The 15,072-nt window shown below is 32.1% G+C and overlaps 1 protein-coding gene across 1 annotated transcript in view; it reads left to right on the forward strand.

The window, feature by feature from the left end:
• The first annotated feature begins 1,368 nt into the window (after positions 1-1,368).
• Positions 1,369-15,072, forward strand: part of LOC124368038 (BUB3-interacting and GLEBS motif-containing protein ZNF207-like) — a 36,316-nt gene continuing 22,612 nt past the window's right edge. Inside the window, exon 1 of the mRNA XM_046825312.1 lies at positions 1,369-1,395. Within this exon, the coding sequence (XP_046681268.1) occupies positions 1,369-1,395 (27 nt within the window). The remainder of the gene's footprint in view (positions 1,396-15,072) is intronic.

The following is a 15,072-nucleotide window of genomic DNA, read 5'->3' on the forward strand; positions in this document are numbered from 1 at the left end:
ATTTATGAAAGCATCATAAAGCTATAGACACAAAAAGCAGCGATGGCGTTATAAAATTTACTGAAAATCGGGGGTAAACATAAGACTTTTGGTAAAACAAGTTTTTTTGCTTAATAACATTTATCTTATGGAATACATGTTATTTTGCATATTTTATTACTTAGAATAAAATAGAAATATACCAAGTTAGTAATGATAATATATTACCCATAAATTATGGTTTCTTGAAAAGTAAAAAAAGTTAAGAATTTTGCTCATTTATTCAATAAATTGTGCGAAAAAATTTTTCATTCAGCATAAATATAAAATAGTTTCCTAAAAGCTTGTACTATATCAAAATTTATTAAATTTATGGTTTGATATGTGTGAGTGATAGGAAAATTGATTTATGTAGTTAAAAACTAATAAATATAAACTAAAGATATTGAAAAAAAATATAGAATAACCCAAAACAGTTATTATTTATCATAACCAAAGAAAAGAAAATTACAGGAAATATATATTTTATTGTGAAAACTATCTATTTTACCAAAAAATTAAATAGTTACATCAGAGACTAAAAGAGCTGCTAATAAATAACGTTTAGTAAGTGAAAACAATAAAACAAACTATGTGAAATGAAATTTTAAGCCAAGTCATTTTGCCCATATAGCCTACACAAAGCCGCGTTTGTAATTTCTCAAACATATTTTCAGTAAATAGAAATTGATTTATTCTAAAATATATATGTTTACAACTACTATGACATCAAACAAACACCACTCACACCATCTACAACATTAAATACGACACTATAAACAACACGTGTAAAACTATTTAAAAACTTACCAAAATAGCCAATCCACAAGCTCGGGCACGAAAAAGTGTGATACAAGGAACGGCCAGCATGGGCAATATGGCGGCGGTCCAACAACAAACTGGCGTCGCGTTTTCTTTTCAACGTTCAAAATAACAAGCCTTGGCAGACGTCATAACCATAATAACAAAAGAGGGAATAAAACTCATCTGTTTCCTTAGCATTTTTCTTTCTCCGAATCCAATGGTGCACTCGAATTATATCCGATATACGTTTAGCCATGGAGTATATTAATAAAAAGCAAAAATAATTATACGGAGGAGAATTGTTTTGAACCGACAAAATTTTGACGGTTAAACAACCACAAACAGCCTGGCATTAACCGACATAGATTTATGTCGATTATAAACAGTTCTTAAGGGTTAAACCATCGTTCCGCACATAGCCTTAGACGGATGATACCAGAATGGTAGACTTTGACCAAAACACCGGCTAGAGTTATATCCGATATTACACGTTGTGCCGCTTTGGAGAGTTTTTGTTTTAGTTTCACATAAAGATTCTTCGAAAAAATGGGCAGCGTGCAGGCTCTGGTGCCAGTATCGCACGGTTGAGAAGGGAAAGTATTTACTCTGGGGAGGAGGGCTGCCCTGTCCACCTGTTTTTATCTGTCTCTGTGTGTCCTAACAGAAGCCATAACCAAAATATATCTTTGTCTGCCCTTGGATGATTAAGATTAAGATACACCTTATTTCTGTGAAACTTTAGAATACAGGAAATGCTCTTAGATAACTAGGTAATTACCCTGTGATAATAATTATGAGTTTTTATTAGTTTGTTACCATGAATTTGGAAATTTAGATCAAATTTAACTATAGTGAATTGTTTGTTTTCAGATTTTCTATTCAAATAAATGTAACTAATTTCAACTAAAAACTCCCTGTGTAGTGTAAATTTTAATTTCGCATTAACCTCTGTGTATAGCATTATTTATAATTAAAAATTAGGACTAATTGAACGTAAAAGGCAAATATATTTTATAGATGTCTTTAGCCGTTATAGGGAAATCAATGGATTTATTAGTGGCGTGCAAAGTTTTTTAAAATTATTTAATAATTATTAAATCTGATTATAAGTAAAGAAGTAATCTGCAACATGTATTATACACTTTGTTTATTCTAGCTGTAGTAGAAAGTAAATTCCTAGTTTGGAAGTTTCAAGGGTGTCTTCTGTCATTCCGTAACTTCTCATATCATGTTAGATGTTCGCCTATCATAACCAGGTTTCATCATCATCTACTTAAACAGTAAATTTAAAAGAGTTAATTCAAATTCTTATTTAGTTTACATGTTTGTAACTAAGTTTCTATTCCAAAATAGGACGTTAAGAAATTAAAAATACGGAAATTCTATAATTTTCCCTTTATTGCCAACACATTTATAATAAAATATATTTTTATTTAAGTTCCAAAGCTAATTTTTATTAATAAATATGCTATAAGAGGTAAAATGCAAAAAATATAAAACAGGGCGTTTTAATTGAAATTGGCAGAGTTATTGATAAAAATCTAAAAATAACTAATTTATGTTAGTTCGATTTAATAAAACTGAACAATTATATAAACTACTAATAGAGCATTTTCTTATCTAAGGTTTCATAGATATGGTCTATCTTTTCTAAGATAAGATAGATATATCTAGGCAGGTCAGATATATTTGGTTATGGCTGTGGGAAAAGACAAAGATAGATACAGATGGGTGAAACTAGACAAAGGGCACCCCCTCCCCATACCTTGGAATGTAGGTCATCTAAAAATACTTACTAGTTAAACTGATAGGCACAGATTGTGCTCTGCCTTTCTGAAGACTTTTTGTGAATTAAAAAAATCTTTCCAAATTGACAATGTATAATTTTGTATATAATCGTGTCTGGTGTTAGGTCAAAGTGTATCATTAGAATATATCTGTCTACGGCATGAGAGGGGTTACATATAGAAAGTGTTGGGCACTCTTGTATGTAGCAGCCTCAATAACTGTTAAAATTGTAAAACATTAGATGGCTTGATGTTACCAATCGATATATCAGTCAGCCCTTGGATTGGTGGTAGTGCCTTTGTGATGATTTTTAATTTTTTGGTTGCCTCCTACACCGGTTTTTGAACTAACGGTGCAGTATATTGGCAAGGCCCTACTACAGAATATTGCTTTATTTCAATACTGCTTTGTTGGCTAAATCAGGTGAGGGAAAGTAGGATTGTTATTGTCTTGCTTAAACATGCTGATAGTATAGCTCAAACATATCTCAAAATCTGATTTGTTAATACTGTTTCACAAATAAACCATCTATGAGTGCTGTCTTTAAAAAAAACGGATTTTGTAAAAAAATCCAGTGTTGTGCGCATTTTGTTTCCTATTTGAGTGAAATTAGTGAAAGACACAGTGGAGTAAACGAGTTGGGAGGGAAACTTTATTTGATAAAATATGTGTATAAATTGTATTTATGTGGAATTTATACATACAGTATGCCTATAATATTGTAAGAAGATGAAACGAATCCAGGCAAAATTGAATGCAGATGTCTAAAATCACCGTATTTTCCGATCTGGTTCACTTGAAATAGTAACATCCAGAAACTAATTTGTTATCATTCATGTAAGTCATCATTCATTGTACAATTTTGTGTAGTAAATTAATTACAAGATGAAACTGGAACACAAAACAAATACTGCTAGAAACAAAACACTCACCTGTATTTACATTGGGAGTGGTGGTTAACTGTTTGTTTAGAGGAACTGCACTGAGTGGAAAAGTATGCTTGAGGTGAGGTTATGGAATGACAAAACTTTTTGAAGTGGAAGTAATGAAGTGGACAAATTTCTAACTTAAATGTCACGATTCTGTTTGTACCCAATCGGTACAGTAGCGAAATTCATTAAAATAAAAAATAAAGACGCACCAATTGGTTCACAGGTATTTTTCTAAATATACATGTTTTTTTGTTGTTTGTGCTATAGATTCTTATAATAACACTAAGAAGTCGAAAATAGATTGGCAATCCCAATTGATACAGCAAAATTTGGTTTATATGTTAATGTGTTTAAGTAACATTTTTGGGTATTTTTACTTCTATTTGGTTGCTTAAGGATATTCCAATTGAATTAAATATTTAGTCTCAAAAAATAATCAAATTGACAAAGGCAAGACTGAAATAGAAATATTTCTTTCAATCTGTAAATTTTAAATATACCTCTCAATAATATTTCTAAAATAGCTTTGTTAATACTTGTCTAAAATCATCACTTTCAGTTGGTTAACCCTTTGAGTGTCAAGTATTTATTGCGTGGGGTGTTGTACCTAAAAGTGCCAAGCCCTTTTGCAGGGCATTTTTGCAAGGTTTTAGTAAAAAATTTCACAGTTTGATTATTTAATAAGCTATCAACATGATTCTTTTTTTATTTTTCTCTGAAAACTCTGTTTAATTAACATAAAATAACAAAGTTACTATAACACTAAATTTAGGAATACCAAAAATGGACTTGCCTACCTAAAAAAAATTCAAAAATTCAAGTTTTTAAATTTCATTTTTCAACCAAAATTACTATGACCACTAACAAAATTCATATCCTTTTCTTAGTCCATATCTCTGGAAAGTGTATGTAATTGTCTGTAAATCTTGATAAATTTATATTATTATCTTCAATAATTAGTAAGTTATACAACTTTTAAGAAACTATTGTCACATTTGTTTTTCTGGTAAGCTATGGCAACCAAAAAATGTTTATATGTGAGTTTCATAATTTAAAGTTTGATCGGAAAGTGTACTATAACAATTTATTTTGAAAAAGAACGATTCTTCACAAACATTTCAATATGATATTATTTTAAAAAATATTAAAAGTTACAATTTTTATTGACTTTTTTCCCAAACGTCCGGTAAAATCGGGGCGTTGGCACTCAAAGGGTTAAAATCTATACAATAAACCTTTTTTAAACAATCAGATAGTTTACTACACATAATTATGAAAACAAAATAAATCTATGGAGTAACCAAGCACCAAAAAAACTATTACAACTAACTTACAAAAAAAAAAAAAAAAAAACAACTAGAACTTACAAATAAAAGGCAACTTACTTATATTTCTAAACTAGCTGTTTCCCGAGGCCTCTCGCACGCTTTTATTATGAAGTGGGTTGACACTCGAGCATTCAACCAGAAATTTATTTTAAAGACAAATATACATCATAACTTAGTGCCTTCTAATAGTGTTTGGCTATTTAATATAAGTTACTATCTCGTAATTGAAGTTTATAATGTGCAGGCGCTTTGAAAACTTTTATTTTTTTGCAGCAGCACCCGCCTGGTGGCGAGTTACATCAATGGGCATAGCTTATAAAACTTTTCTCCGTGAAAAAATGCATATACATATATATATACAAATTTTCATAATGATCGGTCTTAGTTTTATAAAACCAGTCGGCTCCTAACCGTCAAATATACACAGCAGCCATATATCCAGTCGGATGTCAATGTACTGCACTTTTACTGGCTTTTGTTTAGTACAGACAGCAGAACAGCTTATTCTACTTATTTACTGCTCAAGCAGTACGCCACAACATGATTTGCTGAAGTTGCATGCAAAATTTCAAGTATAATAGCATATTTTATTTTTGTGGATGTCCTGCAGACAAACATATAACTGTACAGAAAAGAAATTTTTACATCCCCGTCAGAAGAAAGAGAAATTGTGTCAGCCTACTGAGTGATAGGCTTCAAATGATGCTCAGCCAAATCCCATTGTTGGACATGTACCACCCTAGAATTCATTTTTGTGTATGTAAAAATGAAGTTTCTTGCAAAATTTAGTTTACAGATGATATTTTTCTCAACATTTCTTGTGACATGATATATATTCACAGTTTTGTTCATTCTGTTGGGTTTTCATAGTAGTGTTTTATAGTAATAAAAGTCTGCACACCAAGTGGTGATATTGCATGTGTTGAGGTAATAGGCTTCATTTGTTACTATGTCATGTGTTAAAATTTCATATGATTGTACTCAGTTTGTTTTCATATTTAATTATTTATTGTGAAATTTACTCGTTGCCATCATGGTTACCCATAAGACCAATGTAGTAATGTTCCCTAACGCTCAGAGAAATCTTATGGAGTGACGTGGACCATCATCGAACTCAAGTGTTGCCTATATATATGAATGAAGCTTCGTGCAAAATTTGGTCTATAAGATATCTTGTTCTCAAGATATTGATAAGCTAGACTGTAGAGTGAATAAGCTTTGCTAACACATTTATGTTCTTCAATGCCTGTTCTAATAATGAGCTTATCTACTAGATACAGGTAATTAATACTAATTTTTAGATTTAAATACAATATAATCATTTGTTAAAGGTGCAATTTCTATAGAGAGCCATAGAATTTGGGGGTAGCACTCATGGAATTGCAAACATTTCTCTTCCATTTTTTTTTTCTCTGTCCACATGATATTTTAAGAACAAAATGAGCTATAGAATTGAAATTTTGCATGAAACTAGCAAAGCCAATACACAACATAAGGTCTGGTGTACTCTTAGATTGTTTTTTTTTTTTTTTTTTACTAAAGAAAATTTTATATTAATGGTACATAATTTTTTTAATATATATTAAAATTACTAGCTTAAAATTGTTCATAGTTTTAGCATAGTTCTATAACACAGTTCTCTTCCAAGTCTTGATTTTATCCACATGGCGAAGGAAGCCATTATAGGTTTTGAGGGTAGAGCTGAGTATTCTTGATTTTCCGTGCAGCCTTCATTGGCGTGTTTAGCTGGTGCTGGTGCGTGTTTTACTTTTTTAACGCTAAATGTAATTGTTTTAATATTATGGGATCGTTAAATTAATATTAACATTTTAAATTAATGTTAATTTAATAATAACTTTGTTAAATTAATTTTGGATTTGGTTGACACTTACATATTACTCAATTATGCTAAATTCATGATAATATAGAAAAAATAATTTAAAGTTCAAAAATTAAATTCTTAACATGAAGACATTAACAAGTTACAGTTAAATGGTGTTATTTTATACATTTGTAGAATTATTTGTGAGTTGCCCATATGCAAAATGCAAAAATGCTGAAGTGCGTATTAACTGGTGAATTGTGGTGGTGTGGAGGTTTCTTTCCTTTATTGTCCATAGAGGCAAAAACCGGTGTGATGTCCCAATTTGGTAAGTTAAAGATTATATCTTCTATTTTAGGATTGAATTTTATTTACAGAATTGCTTGTAAACGTTAAGTATGGATGGGTTCATTGTCAATTCCATTCCTCATTTTGATTCCATAGCTTTTTTAGTCATTCCAAATCAGCAGATTTTTATAGTTATTTTTATAAAGATTAATAAATAATCAGTTTTGTTGATTCTTATTGGTGTGAACTAAAAACTAATTGGAATTGTGATTTAGAAAATGACAGTATGCTTAAACAGAGTCGTTACTGAAATTTGCTAATCTAGAGTACCAGTTCCGTCACTGCACAGTGCGACAAAACAGGAGTTAGCAGCTAACGTATTTAACGTGGTGCAATGCTAATAAACAATATGGTGGCGTGAGTAGTTACAGTACAGAAATATAACCCTCCCTACGTGCACAAATATAACACTTACAACATTTTGCGCTTACCATCTTCACAAGCAAACATCAATATTATGTGATGAAAACATTAGTGGCATAAAACATGCGGAAATTTATGGTTATATAATTAATTGTCTAAAAAGATTTTGTTATTAGTTGAATACAGCACAAGTAAAGATGCAAAGAACAATGGACTAGATGGGACTGAGAAAATTAAATTTTAGCCGGAATCTAGTAATTATTTTCTTTCCCCGAGAATCAGTTGCAACCAACCAACTTAAGGAAAATTAAAAATTAAATTTTTTAAACAAATTGAAAACAATCTTTATGTACCATTTTACTGGCACATGAGGGGTTAGCTTTGAAATTTAAATTTTTGTGAAGGTTCAAAAAAAGGAAAGAAAATCTTCTGAAATAAATAAAGTTCAAACTAAAATAAAACCTCTTCTTGAAAATAATTACTGGATTTAAAATTAAAAATAAAAACTTCTTGATGACTTTTAAATTCAAACTTGTAATATATTCGTCACTCAAAGTGTACAAAGTTCTTACAGCTTGTCTTTTATTCAATTTTCAAAATTCAAAACTTTCACACTCTAATCTGATCTGGCAATTCGTCACTTTAATTTTTCTTCAAAATTCAATTTTATTTTGTTACTAATTTTCTTTACTTTACTTTAAATATTATTTCTTTTCAGTGTTAGAATTTTAATATTGCTGAAAGCATCTGTAACAACCACAAAACTCTTTTAGTATTTTTACATAAAATTTTATATACATGTGTTCACTGCACCAACAAGTTTTATATTGCACAGATCAAAAGGACAAGTTCCTAAATTCCCATTAAATTTAATTTTTACAATATTTCTTTCCCAAAATTATTCAAAATAACTAAGATTGAATATTGACTGGACTCCAGTTAAAAAGTTCACTTACCCGCAGGTTCGATGACGATTAGCAAAAAAATAACTCTAAGCACTTTCAAAGACTACTTGTTATTACTACTTCCGATCAACTGAGACGGGAGGTACGGCACATCTACCTCGCCCCACCTCTCAATTTCGTTATCAAACACTCCCATCTGCGATGCGCGCCTCGCTGATAAGTAGCCTCTTTTGTACTGTCTAGTCCTTATCATTCTTCTGGGCCTACTCCTTCCACCAGTAATCCAGTTACCCCAGAATTACAATTTAATACAATCGGTACAGTATGAGATTTGAACATGTGACATACTAACCCTTGCCACTCTGTAATGAGATCAATAATTTTCCTTTAACACCAACACTTCTATAAAATATATTTTTCTTTAAGTTCAAAAATTATCATTATAAATATGCTATATGAGCTAAACACAAAAAAATATAAAACAAGGCAATTTAGTTAAAATTAGTATTATATTGATAAAAATCTAAAAACAAACTATTTTACCACTATTAACATACTGGAATTTTATTTAAAACTAAAATTTGTGGTACAATCTAATAAAACTGAAACATATATGAACTACTAATTATTAGAGCATTTTCTTATCTAAGGTTTTTATAGATAAGGTCTATCATCTTATCTTCTAGATATATTTGGTTATGGTGCTAAACAGATGAGCAGGTGGATGGAGCTAGACAAACGGCACCTTCTCCTCAGCTGTGGAGTGTAGGTTGTCTAGAAATACTTCCTAGTCAACTTTAAAAAACAAGAGACAAGCAAAGTGCCAATGGCGCAGTGTAGTGGGTACAACGGTTATCACAAAATAACTGGTACAAGCAATGTCAAGCGTGGCTGCTGCTTGGATGGGTGGCCGCTGAGCGATCCTGTCCTTGCAAGCAGTCCGCCTGCCCGGCCATTGGTGATGGTTCGGAAGTCACCTTTAAGCCGTTGGTCCCCAGGTTAAGTGTAAGTGTTAGAGAGAGCTTCTTCTCCTAACTTCACCTGGTAAAATAAGACTTAATTTTACTTTCACTTTACAATCTATAATTTTGGATATAATCGTATTTGGCGTTTTGGTCAAAGTCTGTCATTGGAATACATCCGTCTACGGCATGGGAAGGGTTAACACGTAGCCTAACTACCGCAAAACATACATTGTCATCTTTTGGTGCACAACAATACTTTCATTATTTAAACACTGCTATGAAACCCAACTTAATGAAGAAAATTTGGTTGTATTACATAGCTAGTTATCTTGGGTAAGATTTTATGTGTAGGCTCTAATTAAAATTTGTATGAATTTTCATTTCTTCGTAGACAAGAATAAGTTCTGTGGTGTTACATGTCCAGCTATGGAATTAGGCTGAGTGTCATTGAAGCCTATTACTTAATAGGACGACACAATTTCTGTTTTGTATATAAGTGTCTTGTCTGTTCACCGGACCTCTTGAAAATAAAATTATGAATAGACTTGAAATGTTTAAAAAGTCTGTCAGTGGCCCTAAAATGTATTTATTTATTTATTTATTTATTTATTTATTCAATTACATTGTTTTACACAGTTTGGCCTCGCCAAGTTACATAAAAAAACTTGTCGGCGAGGTCCAGCGATATTTCCTTACTTCCTATGCTCCACTTCTACTGGCAATAATGTCTTTAATAAGTTGTATCGCTTAAATCAATTTAATAAATTAAACTACTAATGACGATTTATTGCGGTTTAGGGCAGGCATCATGTTTCTATTTATATTTGGCAATTGTTATGAAATATGGTTTGAACTTAATATAACAATAACAATAAACAATAACAATAAAATAATATAACGATTACATAACGAAAAACAATATAAATTACAATAACATGGTTAGATATCTGAAAACGATTTTTCTAATAATAATAACAATATATTCTTCTGGAGTTCAGTGGTGTGTAATACGTGCATACCTGTCTGAATTTGTTCCTCTTTGTCTGTCTCCAGTTGTGTTGCAGTAGTGTCGTCTGGTCGAAACAGTTTCTGCTAATCGTGGCTAGGTTATGTTTTGTTTTTGGGTTATGTTTATGTTATGTTTTGCTCACTGAGTAAAGTGGGTTTAGTGGGCCTTTTCGTAGTCGGTGAATAAAGTAGTGTGAATAAACAACAGTCTAGTACAGTGAGAGTGAATCTGAGTAATGAAAATAGTTTTGAGTGTTGTGCAGTGTAGTGGAATGTCAGTGCAGGCTTAGTGGGGATTGGGCAGGCTAGGCCTATTTCTAAGACATCTACAAATGGCAAAGTTTTGTCTTTATACTTGATATAGAGGTCTAGCTGTATTTAACCAAATGTAGGCTGCCGATTTAAACTTCTTTAGATTTGGTAAATTTTCTATTTCACTAGGCAGTTGATTAAATAGATTGGGTACTATATATTCTGGTAGCCTGCGCCCATAGTCTGTCCTTGGGGTGTGTATTTTGTACTTAGCCAAATGCCTAGTATTATTAGCTTCTGTCCAGGGTTTCCTTAAAATTGTTTGTTTTCATAATATATCTGTAAATTTTTAAATATATACAATCCTTTAGGTGTTAGTTGTCCCTTTAAACTATAGTGCTGGTCCAATTGATTGTCATTTATGTCCAATTCATATCCGTAGAGTGCCCTTAAACATCTTTTTTGTAAATTTAGTATTTGGTTTAAATGGCTATTCGCTGTTGTTCCCCAGGTAGTTATTCCATATGTGATTATTGATTGAAATAGTGCCTTATAAACTGCTATCTTTGCTGGTTCAGTAAGTTTATTTTGCAGTTTATGCATTATGGCAATACAGGGGCCGAGTTTTCTCTGTAGTAAAGTTACATGAGGTTTCCATGTTAGCCTATTGTCAAACAGTTATGCCCAGGTATCTCACAGTTTCAACCAATTTTAATACTCTCACATTGACATTGTTTATGACCATGCAAACATTCACAATCATGGTATTTAATATTTACTACTCTATCAATTTTCATATTCTTTTGGCAAATATGCATTAAGCATGTCTTTTGGTTGTTTATTATCAAGCCATTGTCATGAGTCCATTTGTTTAACGTGTTAAAATTATTCTGTAGTATTTCTTCTGCAATTCTTATATCTTTATGCTGTGACAGGAGTAGTATGTCATCTGCAAAAGCAAAAATGTGACAATCCTCAATCTTTCTTAAAATCTCATCTAAATAAATTATAAAAAGAGCTGGACCGATTTGGCTTCCTTGCGGTACTCCGTTACTTTATATTTCTCTCATCGCTTAGTGGTGTTCAATACTTTTACCACAAAATTTTCCTGTCTTTTTAAATAGCTCTTAAACCATTCTAAATAGGGACCCCTCACACCCATTTTGAATAGGGCTGCAACAATCTTATTATGCTCTACAGTATCAAAAGCTTTTGAAAAATCAATAAACAAAGCCAATCCATGCAGTTTAGTGTCCATAATTTTATTTCCTATATCTGCAAACCCTTTTAATGCCATTTCAGTGTTGTAATTCTTTCTAAATCCAAATTGTTTATGACTTAATATTTTATTCTCATCTAAGTATTTATTTAAGTTTTCTAATACATATTTTTCTAATATTTTCTCTCTCAGATGATAATATGGCTATCGGACGATAATTTTGAAAATCCTTTTTACTGTTATTTTTGTATACTGGTCTAACAATAGATGTTTTCAAGCAATCCGGAAATATTCCTTCTTTTAATGATTTATTTATTAATATAGTCAATGGTTTGGTGATACCATCCATTGCTTTTTGAATGTCTTTCATTCTTACTCCATCGATTCCTGGGGACTTGTCAGCATTAATGCCTTTTATTATTTTTTACAATACTTTTCGGAGTAGCTATAGGTATGTAGAAATTCTGTAATACACTGTTATCCCATATTGTCATTCATATCACATTCCTCTCTATTACCACAGCAGTGTTTTATTCTATCAATGCCTTCTAAAAAATAATTGGCAAAAGCTATCCACAATTTCTTTGTTATTCATGGTTTTTCCCATAGCCACCTCAATTGTCTTATCAATATTATTTTTAGTTGTTCTTCCCAAAAGATAATTTATGTTTTCCCCAAACCTTCCTGGAATTGTTTTTGTTGACTTCGAATAAATGCTGGTAATACCTATTTTTTTCTATACTTTATTTTATTGTTCAATCTATTTCTTAAATTCTTGTACAAATTTCGGAATCTGATGTTAGAGGGGTCCCCTTTCCATAGTCTAAATATTCTGTCCCTTTCCTTTATTAAGTTTATTAGTTCCTGATTCATCCATTCTTTTAGTGGAGTCCTTACGTGGTGTCCACCTTGCTTATCAATCCTCCCACCTGTCCTATTTATGGTAATAGTACTTCTGTCATAGATGCTAATGAATTTATTTATTACTTTCTCGAATCCTGCATTTACACTAGTTTGTATCTTCTATATCCCAAGTTTCTTTCTCTATGAGTTTCCTTAGCAGTGGTTCTTTTAGTATTTTTAGTTTTTTCAACCTCAGTGTCTCTTTTTCTTCCTCCCAATAGCTCTATTCTGGCAACTATAGGGTAATGGTCAGAAATTTTGGTTTTAATTATACCAGTGAAAAATGTTTTTTAATAGACATATCCAGTTTATAATAAATGTGGTCTATGCATGATCTTACTACACTACCCAGGCGTATTTCCTCTCTCGTGTAGTCCCATATACCCCTTTCTAGGCCCCTTTCTGCTAATGCTGCCTCATAACTCAATACATTTATATCACTTGTGTTCTACAGATTTATATTGGTATCCCCTATTAGTATCAAATTTTCGAGTGTGTGCAGTTTCGTGAGGGCATAAGTTAGCTCTTCGGTGGGCCTGTGGGAGTGAAAAAACCACTAGAGGAGGTGGGAGGTCTGTACACTGCATGAATAATAAATTTGTAAGGTTCTTTCGATCCCACTATACTCAATTCTCCAGTAATGTGTTCGTAAGTGCTTTTGTTTATCAACTGTGATTTGTGAAAACTGAAGCGTTAGGTCATTGACAAACATAACAATCCCCCCTCCCCCCCTTGTTTTCTCTAAGTTTTGACACTTTAGTGTAGGATGGCAAAACTAAATAAAGCTAAACTCATGAGAGTCACATGACACTTCAGATAAAATAATCAGATCAAAACTTAGGCCTACTATTTTTGGATAAAATTTGTAATTTTAGTGTGTCCCAGTGTTTATTCAGAGATCTGATGTTTAGATAAAGAAGGTCTATATCCTTTCTACTTTCACCTAGGCTATTTGTCCATTCATCAAAACTGCCATAATTACAGTAATATAAACGACTATCGGTTTTAAATTTAATTCCTGCATGAATAATGAGTTTAAGAATAAACTATTTATAATGTAACAACAAAATCTAAACATTACTGGCAACAAGGTAGAGAGGCAACAAGTAATAACAAGCTAAAATAGGACTATTAAAAAATTAACAAAACCCTCTTTGCCTCCAATAAAGGGAACAATAAACTAAAGAGGTGTAAAGAGCAATAACAACAATCAATTAACAACACACAACAGAGATCTAGATACAATAAACAACAATAAATTAAACAAACTATGAAAAAATCAACAATTTCTAAAGGCCTACTATAGTATAAATATGGTAAGAAATGCTGTGGTGGTACTATATAGGCTAAATAAATTCATGCTACAGCTTCCAACAAACAATATAAACAACCAAATATCCAGAATACTGGTGAAAAAAGGGCTCCATTTCGAAGTTAAACAATTTAAGTTAGTTTTTTGTTTGAGTTTACTTTAGGCTAACCTAGTTTATCTTTTTTAGGTCGTCTCTAGACTTGATGACCAGAACATTTTGACTGGTTTCTCCCTTTTTCACCAATACTCTCCCGCCACTAAACCAAACAAAAAGCGTAGCCATGTGTTCTGGCTCTTAGCTTAGCGTCTTTGAGTAACAGCCTATGATAACCCGAAAGACTCTCGTTGAAATAAACTCCGCTGATTTTTGCTTTTCTCCCACTGTGCAGCCACTTGTCTCTTATAGTCTTTGAATAGAATTGGCGATGATGGTGGGTGGGTTGCCGTCTTTTACGAGGTTGTAGACGATGTGCCTGATGAACTTGGGAAGGCTGGTAGTCACATGGATGTATGGACTGTGTTTTTTTGTATCGTTCTGAAATCAGAGCTGTTCGAAGGGAAGGGGCGAGACGACAAGATGGCTTTATGAGACTCCTCTAATTCTGTAAGATCCTTGCACAGGTCAGTGGCCCACAAGGACTAGCAGTTTAAGGCTAAAAAGGAAAAAAGCTACCGTTTTTATGCTAAAAACTAGATTAAAAACTAAATCACGTTATCTCAAAGCACCTAATTTTGTAATATTTAAAATATCAATTTGTTTGCAGTTACAAAACAAGAATTTTTGTTATCTTTGGAGATTTCGTAAAAGGCAACATTTAGGCAGAATGATGTTATAAAAATGTTTTATTTTGACTCCTAAAAGAGCTATATAGATATGTTCAGTAACATACAGTGGTATGAGTAGTATAAACATTATTTTATTACAGAAAGCTGACCTAGAGGAATGGCCAATTCAGTTGTATTTGTGCTACATCAACATGGATGAAACCCATCAAAATGTGTTTCTTACCTATCCCTAAGAGAGTAGTTCTCCACGCCTGGGTTGGAGGACAATTAGTCACAGAATGGGGATGTGCAGTGTCACTGGCACAAACATAAGCTACCC

Source organism: Homalodisca vitripennis, chromosome 8 (genome assembly GCF_021130785.1).
Source record: "Homalodisca vitripennis isolate AUS2020 chromosome 8, UT_GWSS_2.1, whole genome shotgun sequence".
Lineage (NCBI taxonomy): Eukaryota > Metazoa > Arthropoda > Insecta > Hemiptera > Cicadellidae > Homalodisca > Homalodisca vitripennis.